Raw genomic sequence first — 24,192 nt, 5'->3', positions numbered from 1 at the left:
TGAAAATGAGTAAAATATATCTGACATATCTGATATTTGTATCAAATGCAATATATCTAAAGGTAAATGAATTCACTGTGAAGTAATAAAACAGTTCTGGAAAGAATTGAGGTTATTTTTAAAGATAATAACAAAAAAAGTCCCCCATGTCCCAAGCTTTGCATTTTAGGTATATTTCCCATAAATCAGAAATTGCAGAAACATGAATCTAAGTTGTTCGATTTATGTTTGATACATGCTAAAAGATTAATTTCCATGTACTGGAAAAATATCTCTTGCTGATAATAAGAGAATTATCAGCCTACTTATCAATTGGAAAAATGTCTTTTCCCTTAAAATGTATGCATTTTATAACATTTGATTCGTTTATTTAGGAATTTATCAATTATCATGGATTGAAGTTAGAATAGTAAGAATTTTTTTTATTTATTATTTTATTTTACACTTTTTATGTGGATCCCAATTTGGAATGCCCAATTCCCAATACTCTCCAAGTCCTTGTGGTGGTGTAGTGACTCGCCTCAATCCAGGTGGCGGAGGACGAATCTCAGTTGCCTCCACGTCTGAGACCGTCAATCTGCGCATCTTATCACGTGACTTGAGTGCGTTACCGTGGAGAAGTAGCGCATGTGGAGGCTTCACGCTATTTTCTGCAGTATACGCGCACAACTCGCCACGCGCTCCACCAAGAACGAGAACCACATTATGGTGACCACGAGGAGGTTACCCCATGTGACTCTACCCTCCCTAGCAACCGGGCCAATTTGGTTGCTTAGGAGACCTGGCTGGAGTCACTCAGCACACCCTGGAATTGAACACGCAACTCCAGGGGTGGTATTTGTTTACATTTTTTCCTTGTCTTAGGGTGTTCACACTTGTAGTTCAGTTCTCTTGGTCCGGACCAAAAAAAGAAAATTAAACATTTAGTCCTGGTTCGCTTAGTGTTCACACTAGCATTTTTAACACCGAACCTAAAGACACAAAAGGCAACAGGAAAATGTCACAACCTGACTGGACAACTTTTATGATGTATATTTTGCTACAGCACTTTCCGAACATCCAAAACAATGCTGGCTGATCGAAGTTATGCTGCAAGGACGGGTGACGGGCGGTTCCGACGCCAGTACCAAACGGTAATGGGCAACATAGCTCCTACGATGAGGAGAACCAGGTATGCTTGAGGTCAGTATTAGGCAAGTTACTTCCTGTTTTGGTCCGTTTAGACGTCTTTGGTCCATGTTGCGTTCATATATCAATTGAACCGCACCAGAGTTCGTTTGGAAGCGGACCGAGACCCACTTTTCAGGCGGTCTCGGCCCGCTTGTTTGGTACGCACGAAGGTTCGGATGGCAGCGTTCACACTTGTTCAAATGATCCGCACGAAAGATGCATTCACACTGCCAGCGACGACCTCGTACCATTAATTTTCAATGAGAGCTGGCGACTTCCGGCAACACGAGCGACAGCGACCATTGGCCACCGGATGTGGGCGTGTCCAGCGACGCAACAAAGTTGAGAAATGTTTAACTTTATACAAATGAAGAGCGACTTTCTGTAGCGACAGCCAATATGAGAGAAGATGGTACAGCACAATGCTCTATATTTGTTCATTTGCCACGAGCCTCTGCTGATGGCGTGTGCATCGGAGCACTTCACGACCCCCCCACAATGCATTTGCAATAGAGTGGTCGAAAAATGCGTTCATTGTGAATGGCCCCCAATTATACTGGACAAATCATATTGCATGCAACATCATCCTCTGAGCATGTCATCTTTGGCAACAAATATCTGGCACAGAAGAAATGACTCTTTCAAGGTCCCACCCGACAACACCCACCCACACCCACCCACCAATCCAGGCTGTTGATGGCGTCTCCGTATCCTGGCGTGTCCACCACAGTGAGGCGAAGCTTCACTCCCCTCTCCTCGATCTCCACGGTGGATGCTTCGATCTGAACTGTGCGCTCTATTTTCTCTGGAAACACAACATGACTCCCGTCAGAACAAACACACACATCTACAGAACAACAGGACCTTGAACATTCAAATATATTGGAGGGTGCATAGAGAGGCCGTGAAGACAAATCACATTAAAAATATTCATGATTTGTTAAATATAACATAAACAAGATTTAGGAGATGCTTCTGCGAAGTTTCACTCAGCTGGTGGGAGGAAGCCGTGGGCTATAGATGCGATTACTTTTCTGAAAACATCCAGTCTCCAGTGAGTTTAATTGACAAAGTTCTCAACGAAGGGATATAAAGGGGTTTTTGAGCCTAAATCAGAAATATCTTGCATTCCACTGCAAGTAGCATCATACATACTGTACTGCAGAAACTGACCGATGTTTTAAGTTAGTTCAGAAAAAATTCTGGCATCATTTTTGTGCAGATGACATTTTTAAATGGGATTCAAGTGTTCAAATACCTTTTGGGGCCACTGTAAACACTGGGGACAAAATGAGGTTCATCTAAAAGGCTTTTCTCATGACTAATGGGAATCATTTTGGTTTCGCACACGATATCCCATAAAGTTCTTCAACAAGCCTTGTGTGTTCACTTGTGTGTTCACTTGTGTGTTCACTTGTGTGTTACCTGCTGCTCCAGGTATGTAGCGTTCTGGGTAGAGATCGGTCAGAAAAAGGCTGTTAATAAGAGTTGATTTCCCAAGACCAGATTCTCCTGTGAAGACAAATAAAACCGATGAACAAAACAAAATGCATGAGTGTGTCTGTGTGTGTGTTTTTGATTTTTTAATGTTACTCACCGACAACCATCAGTGTAAACTCAAATCCCTTCTTGACAGACTTCCTGTGAACCTGATTGGGCAAGTTGGCAAAGCCGACATATCCAGTGGCATCAGGGAACTAATAAAAACACATCACATCTGTTACATCTGCTTGAAAGTCAACTAGAGTATCAGTAAGTTTAATACTTGACAAGTGCAAGAATGTGTGTCTAATTTACCTTTCCTTTTTCTCCGGACTGTGACATGATTCTACTGTGTGGCTAATCTAAATGTACAAAAGAAAACAATTAAAATCAGATCAGTGGGTGGTTGGAAGGAGAAACAATCTTGGGAGGAACCAGATTCAACATGGGAGCTCATCCTCCTCTGGCAAAACACATTATTGTGTAATTCGGTGTCAATTCAACCAGAGGTCCTCGACTTAATATTTTGTTTTTGATAATTTTTTTTCCTGGTGAAAGATAAACATAAATGATGATGTAAGCCAAAATACTAAACGCTATTGGCAATATTATTTAGTATATGGTTAAAAATGGCAATTTTCGCCTGCGATTGTGGAGCAAACTAAAAGTCAAAATTATCTTATAGAGATGGCAGCAACATTATACATTTTTCCACAGAGATCGACGGGTCTATCAATAAAATCATTTGCCTTCAGCACCCTTTGTTGTATTATATGCCAATGGTGTGAGTCCAAACATGGGGGAAAAAGCCTTTTTCTGTTGGTTTTTTTTCCCCAATGTTGGAGTACCTTCAAATCAAGGAGTGTTAAAGATATCTTAATATCCTTTTAGATTCTGGTTCAGAACAAAATTGGTGAAAAAATAAAACACATTTGATTGGGCCCAAAGTAAGGAAAGACTACAACATTTTTCCTAACACTCAATAAATCGATTTAAAATCTATCGTCCCTTTAACTGGTTATCAGCCTTTTCCACCAACGTAATTGTCGGTATTGGCAAAATCCAATTTCGGTCGACCTCCATTGCAGAACATTTCTGTAATCCTAAAACTAAATATAGGTATTGCACTAGGTAGAGCCTTATTAAGAGTCGCTTATTCTTAACAATAGTGCATTGTTGGACTCATTATCATTTTTATGTGAATAAACAAAGATACATTATTCATATTTTATTCCTTTGTTGGACAAGAAAAACTAGCTTCATGGCTTTTGACCCACATTTGGTTTTCGCCCATTGAAAATGGATCAAATTTAACGGTTTATGCATGGAGCCACATTGAGAGCCCCATATGTCTCGGATTTAACCATTCGGGCTTTAAATACGAAGAGGTACTCCAACTTTGGAAAAAAAACTACACAAAAAATAGCTTTCCCATTTTTGGACTCACACCATTGGAATATATTTCAACAAACTGATAATTGATTTCAATTGACTTTTTGCTTCAAAATCATTGAATTTCGCTTCTAGAAATAATTGATTTTTTCACTAAAACATTTGTTCAGGCCATTTAATATTTTGGCTTTAACCAACACCCATGCCTATCTCTATTTGGAATAAGTCATAAAACTCTCGGCCGACAGTCGACATTAAATGGTGTTTACGAAGGCTAGCTTCATAATATCACTATTCCTCAAACTTAGGGTTGGTCAATTGAACAAACCCCAAACCCATAGGCTTTTTTGACTTGGGCCAGTTAGCGACAACATAGCAATCACCCAGAACACCCTATAGTCAAATCCTTCACAATACAAGCTAGTCGAATGAAACATTCACATTTAAATTACATTTCTGTAACCATCTCTAAGGCCATCCATCATTACCATCTTCCGACACACACACACACACACATTACAAAGAATGAGAGAGGGAGGTTGACTAAAGGGAGGGAACAATGCTGTTTATCTTCCATCTTCCTGGAAACGCTTTCCAAAATTCATGGCCCCTCCCAATAAATTCAAACGAGCACACACCGCGGACCCCCACACACATACACAAACACACACACCAGTGACTTATCACACACTAAACCACCCAGGAACACAGTGAGTGTATGCGAGTGCGAGAGGGTTTTATGGGGTTTGGGTGGAAGTTTATTCATTATAGAGACAGCCGGGCTGGAAGTCATCATTGTGAAGGCCAAATCAGCTGTATTTGATGGATTAGAATAGGAGTTTTTAATTCCTATGATCTTGAACTTGAGCATTTCGATTCCACAGCCAGGACGAATCAAGAGTCAAAGTGTTTCTCTGGAATGTACGGAAACTCATTGAGAACATATGTCAGATTTTGGGTGTAGCCATTTCTATAATGAAGGACACTGCAATCCCTGACTTATCACTCACACACACACTTTGAGATCTTGTTATTATTGGCTGGGAATTATAGTAAGGATAAACCTGCTGCAGATGGATCAAGCAGCCTCATTATCGCTGCGGCGATTATACCAATCAGCTCCATGGGTGATTTTTGCATTAACACACACAATATATGCCATATACCATCAGCACTGGTGCCCCCAAGGGATGTGTGCTCTCCCCACTACTCTTCTCCAAGCATACCAATGACTGCACTGCCAAGGACCCCTCTGTCAAGCTCCTGAAATCTGCAGACAACACCACTGCCATTGGCCTCATCCATGATGATGAGTCTATATACAAATTCCTTGTATGTCCAAGCATACTTGGCAATAAAGCTCATTTTGATACCGATTCTGAAAACAATTGTGATTTTACCAACATAAGCTTTCAACCTCACCTCGCCCCAAAATACTAGCACAGTTTGTGACCCGACTTTAAAGATTTGCTTTGTTTTTATGATAAACTGAAAAATGGTTCTTTTGAGGTTCTTAATAGAATTCCTGAAAGAAGGCTTGTGAGCATGTGTAACTGAAATGCCACAAATACAGTCAGATCATCCACGCAGGAAGCAGGCTGGGTTTGCTTACTGCTACTGGTCATAATAACAACATTGTGTTTCACACAGTGAAGTGAACTAACCGAGTAACAGTCCAAAGCACCACTTGAGTTTATGAGTGAAACGTGTTGCCTCATGACCCCAGGTGCAATTGACTTCACCTCTGAAAAGCAACTCTGCTCCTATCTATTGTTGAATGATTTTAAAGACAAAGGACGGAATCACTTTCAAACTAAGCTGGAAATAACCAGCTATAGTACAGGAGTTTGGAGCAAGGGATGAGACATCATAATGGCACAGAGAGAGAGAGAGAGTGGAGTTTGAAAGAAAGAGAGAGTTCTGAAGTTTGAATGAAAATAAAAAATATTGAAATAAAGTTTGAAAAAGAAAAGGTTTGAAAGAATGATTGTTCTAATGAGAGAGTTCTAAAGTTCTAATGCTTGAAAAAAGAAGTTTGAAAGTATGAAAAAGTCTGAAAGAACAAAAGAGAACTAGCTAGAAACAGTTCTAAAATTTGAAGAAAGTTTGAAAAAGTTCAAATGAAAAAAAAAAAAGAATGTTTAAAATAAAGTTTGAAAGGAAGAAAATAGAAGAAGTTTGAAAGAAATCAGAAGTTTAAATTGGGACCATATAGAACAAAAATGTATCGGTGTTCTAAAATAGAACATTTAAGCAATTAAAAAGAAAAACTCTTAATATATAAAAAGAGAGTCATTGTATCTTGTTTACTCGTCACATGTAAAGCCAAGATTCTGCTCATTATGAATCTGTAATGTCCTATCTGAACACTTATATTTAAATTCAGGCAAAGTTTTGTAACTTAATGAGCCAAAAGATATAACTTTGATGAATGCAAGCTGTTGAACAGCCTGACATTTGTTTTTCTACATTAAAATGATAAATGTTTCTTTGCCTTGAAATAAAATAAAATGTAAATATTTTTTTCAGCTGGAATTGGTCCTGTAAATACTCTCCTGAGACCCGGTCCAAAAATGTCTGTAGTGTTTAGATTTTTATAACATCATCATGATAGTATTTGCTGAATAAGAAACATGCTACATACACACAGTCAATTTCCACAATCTGGGATTCAAAATCTCATTAAAACCTGGAATTTTAAGAACACTGAAAATTTTCAAAAAGAAAACATAATGCAAAATGAATATGAAATTTGTAAAAAACATATTTATGTATGTATACATACACCGATCAGCCACAACATTAAAACCACCTGCCTAATATTGTGTAGGTCCCCCTCGTGCCCCCAAAACAGCACCAACCCGCATCTCAACATAGCATTCTGAGATTATATTCTTCTCACTACAGTTGTACAGAGTGGTTATCCGAGTTACCGTAGACTTTATCAGATCGAATCATTCATTCATTCATCCATTCACTCTCTCTCGCTCTCCCTCTCATATTTTTATATATATATATATATATATAAGCTTACAGATGGTACGCAATTATGGTCACAGTTATAAAAACTTAGGAAACTAAAGAGAACTTTCTACTGACTCTGAATAACACCAAAAGAAAGATGCCCAGGGTCGCTGCTCATCTGCGTGAACGTGGCTTAGGCATTCCTCATGGTGGCATGAGGACTGCAGATGTGGCCAGGGCAATACACTGCAACCGTACTGCAAGACGCCCAAGACAGCACTACAGGGAGACAGGAAGGACAGCTGATTGTCCTTGCAATGGCAGATCACATGTAACAACACCTGCACAGGATCGGTATATCCAAATATCCCACCTGCGGGACAGGATGGCAACAACAACTGCCCGAGTTACCCCAGGAATGCACAATCCCTCCATCAGTGCTCAGACTGTCCGCAATGGGCTGAGAGAGGCTGGACTGAGGGCTTGTAGGCCTGTTGTAAAGCAGGTCCTTACCAGACATCATCGGCAACAATGTCGCCTATGGGCACGAACCCACCTTTGCTGGACCAGACACGACTGGCAAAAAGTGCTCTTCACTGACGAGTCACGATTTTGTCTCACCAGGGGTGATGGTCGGACTCGCATTTATTGTCGAAGGAATGAGCATTACACTGAGGCCTGTACTCTGGAGCGGAATCGATTTTGAGTTGGAGGGTCCGTCATGGTCTGGGGCGGAGTGTCACAGCATCATCAATTGAGCTTGTTGTCAATGCAGGCAATCTCAATGCTGTGTGTTAAAGCTCCCTCATGTGGTACCCTTCCTGTAGGCTAATCCTGCCATGACCCTCCAGCATGACAATGCTACCAGCCATACTGCTCGATCGGGGCACGATTTCCTGCAAGACAGGAATGTCAGTCTGGAGTGAACAGCCCGGATCTCAATCCCATTGAGCACATCTGGGACCTGTTGGATTGGGAGGGTGAGGGCTAGGGGCCACACCATATACCGACTGTAACTTTTGATTTTGACACCCCCTTTGTTACATTTCTGTTAGTCACATGTCTGTGAAACTTGTTCAGTCTTACTTGTTGAATATTTTTATGTTCATACAAATATTTACACATTTTAAATTTGCTGAAAATAAAAGCAGTTGAAAGAGAGAGGACGTTTCTTTTTTTTTTTTTTGCTGCGTTTATATACACATTTACATATATATCTATATATTTAAGCAATATCACATGCGCAATACGAGTGCGATATGGCCCTACATTAACACTGCTGCGATTCGGCCGTAGGCACGAGCATATTAACCTACCTCACAATCCACTCTGACCAGCAGAAAGGGGACTTTTTAATACATAACTTTGGGTGCAGCCATATGCTCGAAGCAACATTTAAATAAATGTCCGAATTAAACACGCTGGACATTTTTGTCCATACTGAGTGCAAATGAGAGATAAATGGGCGTAACTTAACTTCTCCGGTTAAGTTTAATAGAAAGACTTTGCAATGGCAAAATAGGGGCAAAAACTTCCTGTTCAATACAAAACCAGGGAGGGGCTCTATCAGGTGGAAACGACCAGTGAGCCAAATGTCTTGAGACCGAATGCATAATAATAAAACAAACTCTTGGGTAGGCCTAGCCCACCTTTGTCAATGTAACTTACTGAAATGTAATACGGGACATATACCATTCCAAATGAAGGACTTCGCTATGCTATTAAATTGCTTGGAATAAGAGAGAGGGATACAGTATCTATAGGGAGTGACTGTAACAGGTAGTTGAAATTTGGAATACAATTAATTTTACTAAAATTAACCTTCCCAATCATCGATAAATGTAATGAAGCCCACCTGCTCGCATTGCTCAAAAACCTTTTTATTAAAGTGTCAAAATTAATTAACTAAATCACACAAATTTGCTGGGAATAAAATACCCAAATACTTAATGCACTGTTTGGACCATTGGAAGGCGCCTGGCTGAAAGTCGTTACTGGGCAGTACGTTGTCAGAGCCAAAGCTTCAGATTTAGACCAACTGACTCTGTATCTTGAGAATTTAGAAAAGGAATGAATAATTCTGTGGTGGCAAGGCATAGATCTAGTAGGGTCGGAGACGAATAATAAAATAGCATCTGCATAATGCAAAAGCTTATGCGCCATACCTCCTGCCATCGCCCTTGAAAATCATACTCCTTTCTTAATGCAGCTGCTAATGGTTCCAGGGCAAGACAGAACAATAATGCGGAAGGTGGGCAACCCTGCCTGGTGCCCCTATCCACAGTAAAATAATCTGAAATTAATCCATTTGTTTGTACAGCCGCTACCGGTTGTCTGTAAAGTAACTTAATCCACCCAATAAAAGTATTCCAGAAAACGTACATTTCCAAAATCTTAAAAAGAAAATCCCATTCTACCATATCAAACGCCTTTTCGGCATCAAGCGAGAAGGCAGCGACCAGAGTCTAATCGTTCGCCACTGACCACATGATATTGATGAAATGCCTAATGTTATCAGAAGAGTTACGACCCTGAATAAACCCCACCTGATGTATATGAGATGTCATAACTTTACTCAATCGCTTCCTTTCCTAGCGTTTGTCCCACGTAGGTGCAGGGTCCGCTTCATGATAGTCCGCATATATATTTGATTTGGCACAAGTTTTATACCGGATGCCTTTCCTGACGCACACACACACGGGGCATTTAAGAGTCTCCAATTCACTTAACCTGCATGTTTTTTCGACTTGTGGGGGAAATCAGAGCACCCGGAGGAAGTCCATGCAAACACAGGGAGAACAAGCAAACTCCACACAAAAAGACCCTAGTTGAGCTGGGACTCGAACCCAGAACCTTCTTGCTGTGAGGAGACAGGGCTAACCACTAAGCCACCATGCCACCCCCATAACTGGATCATGGAAATTGGACGGTAACTCTTACACTCGCTTGGATGGTGTAAAGTGGAGCCAGTTCTGTAGCGTAAGATCTAAAAAATGCAGTGGCAAAGCCATCTGGCTCTGGAGCCTTGTCTGTAGGTAAGGCCTTAATTACCTCGCCATGCTCCTCCAAGATTATCACACACACACACAATGGTGGCCAATAGTTTGTAATAATGTACAGATTTTGCTCTTATGGAAAGAAAATTGTACTTTTATTCTCCAAAGTGGCATTTAACTGATCACAAAGTATAGTCAGGACATTAATAATTTTAAAAATGACTATTACAATTTTAATATTTTATTTAACTACTTCAAAGAGTTCTCATCAAAACATCTTCCACGTGCAGTAATGACAGCTTTGCAGATCTTTGGCATTCTAGCTGTCAGTTTGTCCAGATACTCTGGTGACCTTTCACCCCACACTTCCTGTAGCACTTGCCATAGATGTGTCTTGTCGGGCACTTCTCACGCACCTTACAGTCTAGCTGATCCCACAAAAGCTCAATGGGGTTAAGATCCGTAACACTCTTTTCCAATTATCTGTTGTCCAGTGTCTGTGTTTCTTTGCCCACTCGAACCTTTTCTTTTTGTTTTCTGTTTCAAAAGTGGCCTTTTCTTTGCAATTCTTCCCATAAGGCCTGCACCTCCGAGTCTTCTCTTTACTGTTGTACATGAAACTGGTGTTTATCGGGTAGAATTCAATGAAGCTGTCAGCGGAGGACATGTGAGGCGTCTATTTCTCAAACTAGAGACTCTGATGTACTTATCCTCTTGTTTAGTTGCACATCTGGTCTTCCACATCTCTTTCTGTCCTTGTTAGAGACAGTTGTGCTTTGTCTTTGAAGACTGTAGTTACACCTTTGTATGAAATCTTCAGTTTTTTGGCAATTTCAATCATTATATAGCCTTCATTCCTCAAAACAACGATTGACGGATGAGTTTCCAGAGAAAGCTGTTTCTTTTTTTGCCATGTTTTACCTAATATTGACCTTAAGACATGCCAGTCTATTGCGTACTGTGGCAACTCAAAAACAAACACAAAGACAATGTTCAGCTTCATTTAATGAACCAAATATCTTTCAACTGTGTCTGATATAATGGCAAGTGATTTTGTAGAACCAAATCAGCAATTTACCATGATAACTAAAGGATAAGGTGTTGGAGTGATGCTGCTGTCTAGATTTGATCAAAAATAACTTTTCAATAGTGATGGTGCTGTTTTACATCAGTAATGTCCTGACTATACATTGTGATCAGTTGAATGCCACTTTGGTGAATAAAAGTACCAATTTCTTTCCATAAGAGCAAAATCTGTACATTATTCCAAACATTTGGCCGACAGTGTATATACAGTTATTATATCACACAATATATCAACATTTTTGATATGACATGAAAAGTGATGTCCTCTTAAGGACTTTAAATAAATCTATCAAATAAATGATTTTGCAGACTGGATTGTTGGTTCTCAGGATGATGTCACGTTGTTAAAGGAGGTTTAGTTCAGGCAAACATTAAAATGTGCTGTCAGACATGGACATCTCTTCTAAACTCCCCCAAACCTCTTTCCAGCAACATGCCTCTACATTCACTTGATGCCAAATTCCTGAGTAAATTACGAATACAGCTTCAGATAACCTTAATGCACATTTTAATTTTACCTCATCAGAAGGGAAGCACGTTCATGTCCACACCCTGCTTGATAAAACTGTTCTCAATTCAGAGCACGTAGCGCGTCTAAAACGGTTACTGGCACAGTAAAACAGAAAATCAGTCGTTATCAAACCACTTCAAAGAGTTTGCAAGGAAATATCGAGTAATACGACCTATTATTTCATGTAACTACATCTCATTGCAACTTTGTATCAACTTTGACATGCAAGAGTTACATTGTAACCTTTTCAAAGGCTTGACTGAATCAGCACTTCCGGATACACACAAGTTCGACTAACTTTCACGCGCCAGAAGCCCTTACCTGTATTAAACTCGAGATAAAACACAAAAAAGTGGAATTTTTCTCACCTTCCTTGTTTTCTCTTCCCAAGCAGGCCAATTCAGTGAATCCGGAAACCACTACAATTCCGCCCTTATCCCACAATGCCTGTTCACTAATAGGGTTTGACACCGGCGCAACAGACGCCATTACGGCTCACACCAGTGACGTTGATAATGGAGGACAGAGCGCCGCTTTAGAGCCAAGATGGCGAGGACAGAACCCAGTTTCAAAAAGATGTCTAAGAAGTTCAGAGGCGCTCTCAACATGTCTAAACACGCATCAGGCTTTGTTGTGTCAAACTATTATAAACAGTTAGTTTTGAAGTAGGTTATTTACAATTAATGTGCATCTATTTACAATTAAACATCTATTTTCTTTTAATTTTCGTTTTTACTATTTCAAAATCAATAGGCCTACATTTTTCAATATTTAATTAGTGACTTAATACGAATTTACTGATTATTTCTATCTATCTATCTATCTATCTATCTATCTATCTAAAAGGCTACATAAAAATATAGTAGGCCTGTTGTCAAACAGCTAAAATCAAAACAGTTTACCCCCAAGCGCACCACCTTACACACATCCAGCTTCCCTGGGTCCTCATTGGCGAGCAACAAATGCTCTGTGGTGCGATTGGACAAAAGTTACTCTGCAGTCTTGAACATTTGTACAACACACCCTCCTACACACACACACACCCCTCCTCTTGGCGTGCCACAATTATTCCACTCCACTTATTCCCAGTCTAGGAAAAGTCCGTTAGTCAGTGCACAGAAGAGACGCGGCGAGGTAATGCTGTCCACCTGACCAATACAATTAACTTTTTCTTGATTGAAAATAAATCTCAAAGGAAAAACAACAACGTTTTGATTGAAGAAATCGGAGAAGAAAACTTTGGATTAGGATCCATTTGAGAGTAAAAATTAGGAAAAACATAATCTGGAGTGGGAATACTGTGGATAGATGATTTTGGAGCTTGGATTGAAAACTGTGTGCAGTGTTTCCCAACTTTCCAACAGTCTTGGAATTGGTTGCACAGATACACCTGAGCATTATAAGGAATAAAGGAACATATAGGCTAAATAAGAAGCAATGGCCTCTGCGGCTCTTGAGATCCTCGGTCTGACCCTGTGCGTTATCGGAACGCTTCTGGAGATGGCCGCTTGCGGCTTGCCCACCTGGAAAGTGACCGCCTTCATCGAGGCCAACATCGTGGTGGCGCAGACCATCTGGGACGGCCTGTGGATGTCGTGCGCCGTGCAGAGCACGGGCCAGATGCAGTGCAAGACTCACGACTCCATGCTCGCCCTCAGCCAAGACTTCCAGGCCGCGCGCGCGCTCATGGTCATCTCCTCCGTGATGTGCGTTATCGGGCTGATGGTGGTGATCGCCGGCGCGCAGTGCACCAACTGCATCAAGACGGAAAGCGTCAAGGCGCGCGTAGTGAACGTCGGAGGGGTCATCTACATCATCAGTGCCATCTTCATGCTGGTGCCCCTGTGCTGGATGGCCAACAACATCATCTCCGACTTCTACAACCCGCAGGTGCCGGCGGCCCAAAAGCGGGAGATCGGCGCGGCACTCTACATCGGCTGGGCGGCCACCGCGCTGCTTCTGCTCGGGGGCAGCATGCTCTGCTGCTCGTGTCCGACGTCGGGAAGCTCCGGTTACTCGGTGAAATACGCGCCCACCAAAAGATCAACACCTAACGGGGAATATGACAAACGGAATTATGTTTAAAAACTGGAGAGTATGGTGCGCTTTGGACTAGTTTTACAAGAGAAAACATCCTGTTTTATAGTTCTTATGAAAACTTGTACTATTGACTGATTTTCTTGGACTACAGTTGTGTTTAAAAACAATTGCTGCTGTGCATGCAGTGAAAAGCTAGAGTAACTTTCATTAAAGTTACACAATGCTCACCAGATCATGTATAGTTAGATGTGTTGGACATTATATCATGTTTGTTAATGGCCCAATGAACGCTTTTACCCTTAAACTTCAAGTATCAGTTGACTAATCTTACTTTTAAAGCATCTTGGACTACTGCTGATTTGGACAATTGTTTTTATTTAACATGCAATTTCAAAAACGGTTGAGGATATATGTGTCAAAAGGTGCTTTATAGCAACTTTTATGAATGGCATAAGCAAACGTCATAATGATGGAATGATATGTCTATGTACATTCAGTGCAAATGTCAAACTTTGATTTATATATTTCATATGTGCTATTGACCTATACGTATTTCAAATGTGCCCGATTCCTTAGGCACTACATAATAACTGCTAATGAAACAATTAAAGTTATTAAAGTTTTACCCATTATTTCATTAGATGTGCTGAAAAACTATCAAGCATGTGCATTTTTTAAAGGGTTGAAAGAGAAACATGAATCTGACAAAACATCTATTTTAGGTACCTCCGAAAGCTTGTAAAAGTCTAAAAGCATTCAGATAAAGTAGCTCTAGTTGTTACTATCAAACATGTTTACCAATGTGTTCGTTGTCCTGGAGAGATGTCAGTGATGTTTAGTGTGTAAACCTATAGGAATCTCACCTTTGGCACATTCCCAGAGAATCTCAACGCTGGTCAGCGAGGACAAACAGCTGGAAAGCTCAAGACAGCAAATCTTGACTGCTCTGTCATTCAAAACTCTCCCGTCCACACGGATGCTCAAAGTACCATGAGCACAACAAGGCTGCATGAGAAGGAAAGCCGAGCAGGATCTATGCCTTTGGAAATGGAAATGTTTGTTTTTGGGAATATCCTGCTGGTTTTGTCCTGCAGAATGCAAAACTTCATGGACGGGTATCTTCATTTTCTTAGAACACAAGACCAATATGTTCAGTTTATCCAGCTCGACTGAAACTTTCTTTTATTTGTATTATTATTATTGTCTTTACATGTTGTTATGAATGTTGTTTGGAATAAACATTTACAGTTTTGACATGAATGTGCACATTTATATATTTTTTTACCACCTCTTTAAGACTCCTTTGTATGTATAGAGAAATTAAGTCATTTTAAAAATGCAGTTGGAAAAGGGTGGGTCGGGTTGGGCGGGACACACTCAAATTAGACCCATGCCCACCCAGAATATTAGAGGTTCTTCTTTTGACTTTTATAAAATGTGCATAAATTCTGATTTCTGAAAGAAGTGTTTAAATGTGCTGCTTCTCTGTTGTAAAAAACAACTGGGGTGAAAACTTGTCCCATCCATTTTTATTGAGGCCCACCCAGATGTAATTTCCTGGCTACTCCCTTGTTCTACACAATTAAAAGTGGACATTTTAATTTAAGCAGTTATTTATACCAAATATGAGCATTAAAAATGAATTTCATTAGTGTAACCTAATCTTGTCAGGTATATTTATTCATTTTAATTCATATATTTTAAACTTCAAAACACTGATTTAGTCAATTTAAACCAGTTAATGTTGATGTTAATTTTATAGGTTACCTGACAAATGAAATAGAGTAAACATTAAACCAAAGACCATTAAAAGATATTATGCAAGTCTGCAAAATGGTATGAAAGATACCTGTTAGTCTTAAACTCCAAAGTACACCGATCTTGTGATATAATGTATATGATTAGTCTTTTCTGTAAAATAGGCATTATTCTCCTTTGCACATTTTATAGGACAATAATGTGCATTTTAAATGATTTTAGGCAGTAAACATGTCGTTATAATTCCAGACAACTACTGCAATCTACAATCTCCTCTTTTGTGACGTACTCCACCTGTTTGCTCAACACCCTCCCCCACATCTTTATTGTGATTTCTGGATGGGTGCTTAGCTTTCTTAATTGGTGCTGGTGCTAAACAAATCTGACATTAAAAAAACTTTTTGTTAGCATTAAAAGAATTAGGAAGGAGCTTACTAAAGTGTAACACAGGTGCAAACAACAGGTGTCAAATGTATTAAAATGACATTGCTAATAAAGTAGTACCATGCTTTTACGACGAGTGGATAGGGAATGAAAAATAGTCAGTGTACAGTCAGATGTGAAGTGTGGTCTGGTCATGGCACTACTGTTGCCTGGCTCTCCAAAACCTTGTTGCTTACGGCTTAGTCGGTCATATGGCCCATCATAGCAGAAAAAAAACATGTCAGTCACACTAAGAGCGTGCTGGAGAACTGTGTGACCGGATTTTACTGGTCAGTACTAGTAGCAGACATGTAACTGCTGAGATTATTTTATTCTGTGATGGCTATAAACAGTAAAGTTTGACTTTATGACTTACTTTCTTCAGCAGAACACAAACGGAGGTTTTTAGAAGAGTATCTCAGCTCTGTTGGTCCATACAATGCAAGTGAATGGTGACCATACCTTTGTAGCTCCATAAATCACATAAAGGAAACACAGAAATCCATAAAACTACAGTGTTTAAATCCATATATTCAGAAGCAATATAATAAGTGTGGGTGAGAAACAGACCAAATGTTCTTTTTTTTTTTTTTTTTTACACTAAATCTCCAATTTCACTTTCACATCTGAAAGTCACCCGTTTAGTTTCTGGAGATTTGGAGTGAAAAAGGACTTAAATATTGTTCTGTTTCTCACCCACACCTATTATATCACTTCTGAAGATATGTATTTAACCAATGGAGTTTTATGGATTACTTTGTTTTTTCTTTTATGTGATTTTTTGGAGCTACAAATGTCTGGTCACCATTAACTTGCATTGTATGATCCAACAGAGCTGAGATATTCTTCTAAAAATCTTCATTTGTGTTCTGCTCAAGAAAGAAAGTCATACACATCTGGGATGGCATGAGGGTGAGTACATGATAAGATCATTTTCATTTTAGGGTGAACTGTCCCTTTAAATATCCAACGTGCTTTCAAAGAAAAATCATTTACTCACCTTCATGAGGTTTCAAACCGTATATTCCATCATCAAGCACAAAATGAGATGTTAGGCAGAATGTTACCATTGACTTGATGAAATAATAAACAGGTTTGGAACAACATGAGGGTGAGTAAATGATGACAGACATTTGGGGTGAATGTTTCCTTTGTGTAGAAGAAATTGCATAAATGCACCAAAATCAAGCAATTGTTTTGCATAACTCTGGAGAAGCTATATCAGTTTTTTACACTGTAAAAAGTAAATACAGGCAGTATTAGAGATAGCATCATTAAACAAAGTGCAAAAATAATGACTGTTTTCATACAGGTTTCCTAAACACTCCCCAAAACTGCCATTGGCTAAACAAACCGATAGTCCTGTCCCAAACTCACCCAATTGGTTGAACCAATGTTGCTCTGGGCAAAGTCTTTCTTATTTTTAGGTTATTTTAATTTATTTTGCAGTGCAAAAGATAATTTTAGTCTGGGGTTTGTGTAGTTTATGAGTTTGTTAACAGTATACTGCATCCCCCGATCCTCCTCTCTCAGTCTCAAACACAATAGAGGCTGTATGAAAGTCCACACCAGTTCTTTCAGCTGCCATTGTGGAATTGTTAGTTCCAGTCACCCTTTGGAAGCAAAGGAGGTTACGAGGCTGAGTAACGACTCTCTGTGTGTGTGTTTGGGGTGTGGAGTTGAGGAGGGTATTTGGGGGAGGTGCCCAGACATTTTAAAAGGACCCTCCATCCATAATGAAGAGAGGCACATGGGGGCTGCCACGACGTCATTAAAAACTTTGTCATGGCAACGGCAAAAGAACCTGCAGTTGCCTGGTGACAGGACCCCATAATGTGGTCATATGGATGAGGACAAAGGACGACCTGTCGGAAGACATTCCAAAACACAGATGGGGGAGAGAGAAAGAACGAGAGAGAGACACAAATGAGAAACAAGTGTGTGAAGAATAATTTCTCACTGTGCACATGATAAAAAAATAAAAAAATAACTCAAACTGATCATGTATGTATTAGATGATATTTTTGACATCAGATATGGTAAATATCATACTCATTAAAGACCAATATTTTTTTTTACATTTTATAAATAAAATAATAATAATAATTAATATAATTTCAAGATTTACGCATTTCAGTATATAACAAATTTACATCAAATTGAATTGAGTTATCTTTAATAAAATTGTATTTATTTTTATAAATAAAAAGTTTTATTAATTTAATTTTGTTAAACATTGCAAAAATCAATTTGATGCAATTTTATAAAATTGAAATGCATAATACTTAAAAAAAAAAAAAAAAAGGTTCAAATAATTTTTGAGTTTAGGAACAGTTCAAAAACAATCTTAGCTGAAAGACAAGCATATCAGGACCCCGGAAAGGCTTTAAATAAACAATTATATATATATATATATATAATACATTCACAACATATAATGCATTCATTTAATGAAAAGGATTATTTTTAATTCCTTTATTAATCCATAAAAAAGCTTAAAAGCTCAATTGTTTCTCTTTCTTCTAGACATCAATGTTTTTCTTCTTTATTATCCCCTTTTCTCCCAATTTGGAATGCCCAATTCCCACTACATATACATTTATGCATTTGGCAGACGCTTTTATCCAAAGCGACTTACAGAGCCATTATTACAGGGACAGTCCCCCCCCGGAGCAACCTGGAGTTAAGTGCCTTGCTCAAGGACACAATGGTGGTGGCTGTGGGGATCGAACCAGCAACCTTCTGATTACTAGTTATGTGCTTTAGCCCACTATGCCATCACCACTCCACTGCATAGTAGGTCCTCGTGGTGGCACGGTTGCTCACCTCAATCCGGGTGGCGGAGGACAGGTCTCAGTTGCCTCCACTACGGAGACAGTTAATCCGCAAATCTTATCACGTGACTCCCATGACACCACGGAGACTCACAGCATGTGGAGGCTCATGCTACTCTCCGCGATCCACAACTTACCACAAACTCTATATTCGGTTTACCCAGCTAGACTGACACACTTGTAATTATATTTTTTAATTGTCTATAAATGTTCATTCAAATCACTTGAAACAATACACTTCATTCAGAGCTTCGACACGAACATTTATAATTTTGCTTTATGCATTACAACTTCTTTATGGCACTTCTGTATGTTTAAAGGGGAAATGCACTAAAAATACTCACAACTGAAAACTGTTTTCTATGCACTTTTTTAAGATCTTAAGTTGTAAAGAAATCTTCAGATAAATAATTAGTCGTATCTGTAGGAAATTTAACGTCCTTTACGTCTAGAATTTATCATTCAAATGAAAGTTATGATCAGGTTGCAAACCCAGCCAAAAAAAAAAAACAGAACAACAACAACAACAACACAAATTCATGCTCCTTAACATCTCCTTGTGTTTTTACCAGTGAAAAAGATCCCGGCAATCTCATGTGTTTCCTCCAGTTTCAGAAGAGATCTCAATACTGTGTTCAGATTTGCCAAGAAGTCTCTGCAATCAAAAGTCAGAAATCTCAATCATTTCTCATTGAACTCTCCGAAGACCAAATGATCAGAGCTGTGCTATCCACATTCATCGTATGCCTCTAAACTCTTATACTTTGTGTCAACAGTTCACTCGTTTGAGTCTATTCTTAATTGTCCTGAGAAAATGAAGGAGAGAAATCTTGAAAGAAACAACTGAGAACTCCATGAGCCACAAAGAGCATCCTCTGATCAATACAAGTGTCCACTATGTTAATTATGTGACGGTTGCAAATCTAACAACAGTTTAAACACACATTCTCACTAACTCGTATTCTCTCTCCGTCTTTCACACACTCACATGGCCGGTTCTCATGACGCTGGGTTGACCTTTGCTCTGTAAAGGTCATGTGTCACTTCCCTCATCTCACGAATGACCAGTTGTGGTTTCATCAAACAACCATCATCATGGTGACGGTCCAGTGTGAACAACCTCTCACCCTGGCTCACACTCCTTTAAGACGGATTAGTCAGCATACACACCCCCCCGTCAATCCAACAAGCTGCTGGGAAACTAGCACCGTCCTCACCACATGATATAAAACATGAACTTTACAAGTGACTGAGGCTAACATCTCCCTGTGTATTTCGAGAAAGCAAGAAAGTCACATGGGTTTGGAACAGCATGAGGGTGAGTAAATGATCACAGAATTTTCTTTTTGGGTGAACTATCACTTTAAAATGTTGTGACTACCAAACGCAAAACAAAATTATGCTCAAGTGTGTTTATGTGAAGTTGATTATGATGCAGAACTGATACAGACCAACAGAATGATCAGACTTCCTGTTCGTGGTTCAGCAGGACAGGAAACAGGAAGGTAGTTGATAAGGAGGGGCAAAGAGTGTGTCTGTGCGAGTTATTATGCATTAAACATGGGAGTATCATCAAAATCAAGAAAGATGATGCATGAAGATTTCAAAACGTGTAACAAGTCATAAAGTGCATGCAGACATGAGAACGTTTAGAGGAGAGCACACGGAGGAAAACGACACTGCTCAATGGTTGCTCTTTCAGAATTCAGGAGACTTAAAAGGAACAGTTCACCCAAAATGAAGATTCTGTCTTCGTTTACTCACCCTCATGTTTTTCCACACCAGTCGGAATTAAAAAAAAACTAATTTGTGGAATGTTGAAGAATGTTCATGCTGCTCTTTTCCATATAACCACAGTTATAGTGACCTCATCTGTCAAGCTCCAAAATAGGCTAAAAACACCGTAAATGTATCATTATAGTAGTGTGTATGGCTTGTTCCATGTCTTCTGATGTCATATGACAGCTTTATGCGAGGAACACACCAAAATGTAAGTCGTTATTCACGAAACATTATGTATAATATTTCCTTTCTGTGTTCCACGGGAAATGCAAAGTCATACTTTTGCAAGCCCTTTCTTTAATCAAGCGCAAGACATGAATTATAGACATCTTTAATTCAATTTTAACTAGTTAAAATGCTCATTCCTGACAACAGCAATGGAATTACTATTACAGAAAAAGCTCATGTTTGATATCAGTAATGAGGTTGGCACTAGTAAAAATGTTCATTCTTGATTTTAAAAGAAATTACAGGTTTTTTTCAGAGAAATACCCATTCTTGATACCAAAAATGAAATTTGAAATAGTAAAATTAATTTAGATTTCTGTAATTGTGATGTCACTAGTAGAATTTCACAACGATCTGTCAAAATGCTACTACAGATATCTACAATTGATTTCTTACTAATTAAAATGCCAAGCAATGTACTCCTTACTAGGTTTACACTAGTAAAAATACTCATTCTTGATATAAAAAAATTACGTCATTACTAAAAAAACCTTTCTTGACATAATTAGTTTTTTATTTCAACTAGTAAAAAACTATTCTTGATATCCGTTACTGGATTTTTACTAGTAGAATTCCCCAATTTCCTGTAATTCACTCCTGTTCAAACTGCAACTACAGATATCTATAATCGTTTTTTTACTTACTAAAAGTCCAAGCAATGTACTCATGAGTATAAACATTTAAAATTTTCTATATCAACAATTAGGTTTGCACTAGTAAAGTCATTAATTCTTGAAATAAAAAAAATGACGTTATTACTAAAAAAAACTTTCTTGACGATTCCTGATATCTGTTACTGCATTATCACTAGAAGAATTATACAATTTCTTACTAGTTAAAATGCAAATAAAAATGATATAAAAACTAGGAGTGGTGGTGGCGTAGTGGGCTAAAGCACATAACTGGTAAGCAGAAGGTTGCTGGTTCAATCCCCACAGTCACCACCATTGTGTCCTTGAGTAAGACACTTAACTCCAGGTTGCTCCGGGGGGATTGTCCCTGTAATAGGTGCACTGTAAGGTGCTTTGGATAAAAGTGTCTGCCAAATGCATAAATGTAAATGTAGTAAAAAAAAACAATTCCTGATATCGGTTACTGCGTTTTCACTAGTAGAATCTCACAATTTCCTGTATTTCACTTCTGTTCAAAACGCAACTACAGACAATTTATTTCATTCTAGTTAAAATGCAAAAGTTTTTATATCATGATTTAGGTTTCTGCTAGTAAAAATTACATTTTTGATATAAAAAGTAGAATTTCAACTAGTATAAAATAATTCTAAATATCAGTCACTGGATTGTCACTAGTAGAATTTCACAATTCACTCCTGTTCAAAACGCAAGTTTAGATGTCAATTAATTTCATACTAGTTAAAATTCCATGCTATCCAATTTCTATTTCACAATGTTACATCTGGCTATGTATTTACATTAAATAACGTATTCAGGTATGCAAATAAAATGAGCATTTTTACTAGTTGTAATTTAATTGTGGATGTGAGGAATGTACATTTGCACTATAGCAACAATGTAATTATTGAAATAAATAAATATATTTTACTGGTAAGATGTACATTGGTGATGTGTAGTAAGAAATTAATCAACATCTAAACTTTGAAAGGGCTTGTGATGGTCATACAGGTTTAGAACAACATAAGGGTGAGTGAATGAGTACATTAAAATGTAAATTTTGGGGTGAACTATCCCTTTAAGGGAGTTCTTAATGGTCATTTAAGTATCAACGTTGTGTCAGATGTTCCTGCTCAATTCCTCAAGTAAAGAGGTATAAAATAAATGTGGATTGCATAGTCTAAACAACTTGGTCTTGGAGGTTTGAGTTGATATTGATCTATTGATCTCTGATTGATCCCTGATTGATTGCACACTTTGATATCTTTGTAAATCGGAGCTCTGTGAGACATTCTGGAACTCTAGAGGAGACACATGTGAGATTACTGGGGTCTTTTCCTCAGGAGAGGAGAAGCAGAAGAGTTGTGAAAATGTCATTGCAGTCCTAGAGAAACAATTGAGATGTTAAAGAGATCTCTGGTGTGATTTATCTTTCCTATGAGGACATTGATTGGCAGCGGAGACTGAACCCTGCAGACTCTGGAATGTCTGAGAATGATTCCGGAATGTTCTTAATGAAATATGGAATGTGTTCAGATTGGCAGTAAATCGGACTGGACGTGGGTTTAGCCTCCTGCGGAGTTACCAGCTTATGGGGACAGGTACGGGTTATGAGACGTCTTATGCTGCTTTAGATGTCTCTGTTCTGTTCTTCAACAGTGTTAAGAGATTTCCCGCTTTTATAGCAACAAAAGAAACAACATTCCCCTAATTTAAGAGAGCGTGGAACCAAGATGTGTGTTAGCCTTGACCCAGATTTTTTATATTAAACTATGAAAATCAATTACAAGTTGTTGCCATGGCATGTTCAAAATGATGATAATCTAAGCAGAGAGTAAAATAAACAAAATGGATTTGATCTAGTCTTGCTGCATGAACTTACATTTATTTTGTCATATTAACTAGTTGAAAACGTGTCATTATTTTAATTAAGTTGAGGCAACATAACTGTTTAGCTTTTCACCAGTCTTTTGTTTATTGCAAATGTATAGTTGTTAGCTCATATCTCATTTAAAGGAGACAACATCTTGCACATCAGTTTAGCAAATATTCACAGAAATAGAGTGCTTTAAAGGGACAGTTCACCTAAAAATGAAAATTCTCTCATCATTTACTCACCCTCATGTCATCCCAGATGTGTATGACTTACTTTCTTCTGCCGAACACATTTTAAGATTTTTAGAAGAATATCTCAGCTCTGTAGGTCACTATAATGCAAGTGAATGATGATCAGATCTTTGAAGCTCCAAAAATCACATAAAAACATAAAAGTAATCCATAAGACTAGAGTGTTTAAATCCATATCTTCAGAAGCGATATAATAGCTGTGGGTGAGAAACAAAGAAAAAATGTGTCCTTTTTTTAATGCTAAATCTCCACTTTAACTTTCACTTTCAAATGTGAACATGAAACAGGCACCACATGTGACTTTCAGATGTAAAAGTGAAAGTGGAGAATTAAAAAAAAAAAAAAAAAAAAACTTAAATATTGATCTGTTTCTCACCCACACCCATTATATCAGGTCTGAAGGTTTGTGTTCTGCTGAAGAAAGAAAGTCACACACATATGGGATATCATGAGGGTGAGAAAATGAGAGAATTTTCATTTTTGGGTGAACTGTCCCTTTAAGTAGATTGCATGCTACAAAATAAGGTTGTGGCAAAATGTTCAATAATTGTGTTGCAGAAGCTCATCTTAGTAAGTAAATTGAACAAGAAGCAAAGTGTTAAAGGTGCACCTTTAAGTCCAATGCTAAAGAGCCTGAAGTTGAAGAAACGCTTATCTAAAAATAAATTAGAAGCTGAATTCTTTAGTTATTCGTTATCGGTTGTGAGGCCAGTGAGTATGAAACCTCTCTCTCTGTTAACACAATCTGTGATTCATTTGAGACAAATAAA

At 38.5% G+C, this 24,192-nt stretch overlaps 2 protein-coding genes across 2 annotated transcripts in view; one reads left to right on the top strand and one right to left on the bottom strand.

Moving 5' to 3' along the window:
- LOC127630650 (septin-2-like) overlaps positions 1 to 12,068 on the bottom strand; it is a 37,638-nt gene extending 25,570 nt beyond the window's left edge. The window contains exons 1-5 of the mRNA XM_052108288.1: positions 11,970 to 12,068; positions 2,968 to 3,014; positions 2,768 to 2,867; positions 2,596 to 2,682; positions 1,852 to 1,975 (exon numbers count right to left, since the gene is read on the bottom strand). Of these exons, the coding sequence (XP_051964248.1) occupies positions 1,852 to 1,975; positions 2,596 to 2,682; positions 2,768 to 2,867; positions 2,968 to 2,994 (338 nt within the window). The 5' untranslated portion in view covers positions 2,995 to 3,014; positions 11,970 to 12,068. The remainder of the gene's footprint in view (positions 1 to 1,851; positions 1,976 to 2,595; positions 2,683 to 2,767; positions 2,868 to 2,967; positions 3,015 to 11,969) is intronic.
- A 607-nt stretch (positions 12,069 to 12,675) lies between these two features.
- Positions 12,676 to 14,855, top strand: LOC127630659 (claudin-4-like). Its single transcript, XM_052108296.1, has one exon. It carries the CDS (start codon positions 13,039 to 13,041, stop codon positions 13,684 to 13,686), a length of 648 nt encoding a protein of 215 aa, XP_051964256.1. The 5' UTR covers positions 12,676 to 13,038; the 3' UTR covers positions 13,687 to 14,855.
- Positions 14,856 to 24,192: the final 9,337 nt, after the last annotated feature.

The sequence above is a fragment of the Xyrauchen texanus genome, chromosome 37 (assembly GCF_025860055.1).
Source record: "Xyrauchen texanus isolate HMW12.3.18 chromosome 37, RBS_HiC_50CHRs, whole genome shotgun sequence".
NCBI classification, from domain to species: Eukaryota; Metazoa; Chordata; class Actinopteri; order Cypriniformes; family Catostomidae; genus Xyrauchen; species Xyrauchen texanus.
The sequence above is the reverse complement of the archived record's forward strand: the minus strand, read 5'-3'. Positions and strand labels throughout refer to the sequence as shown.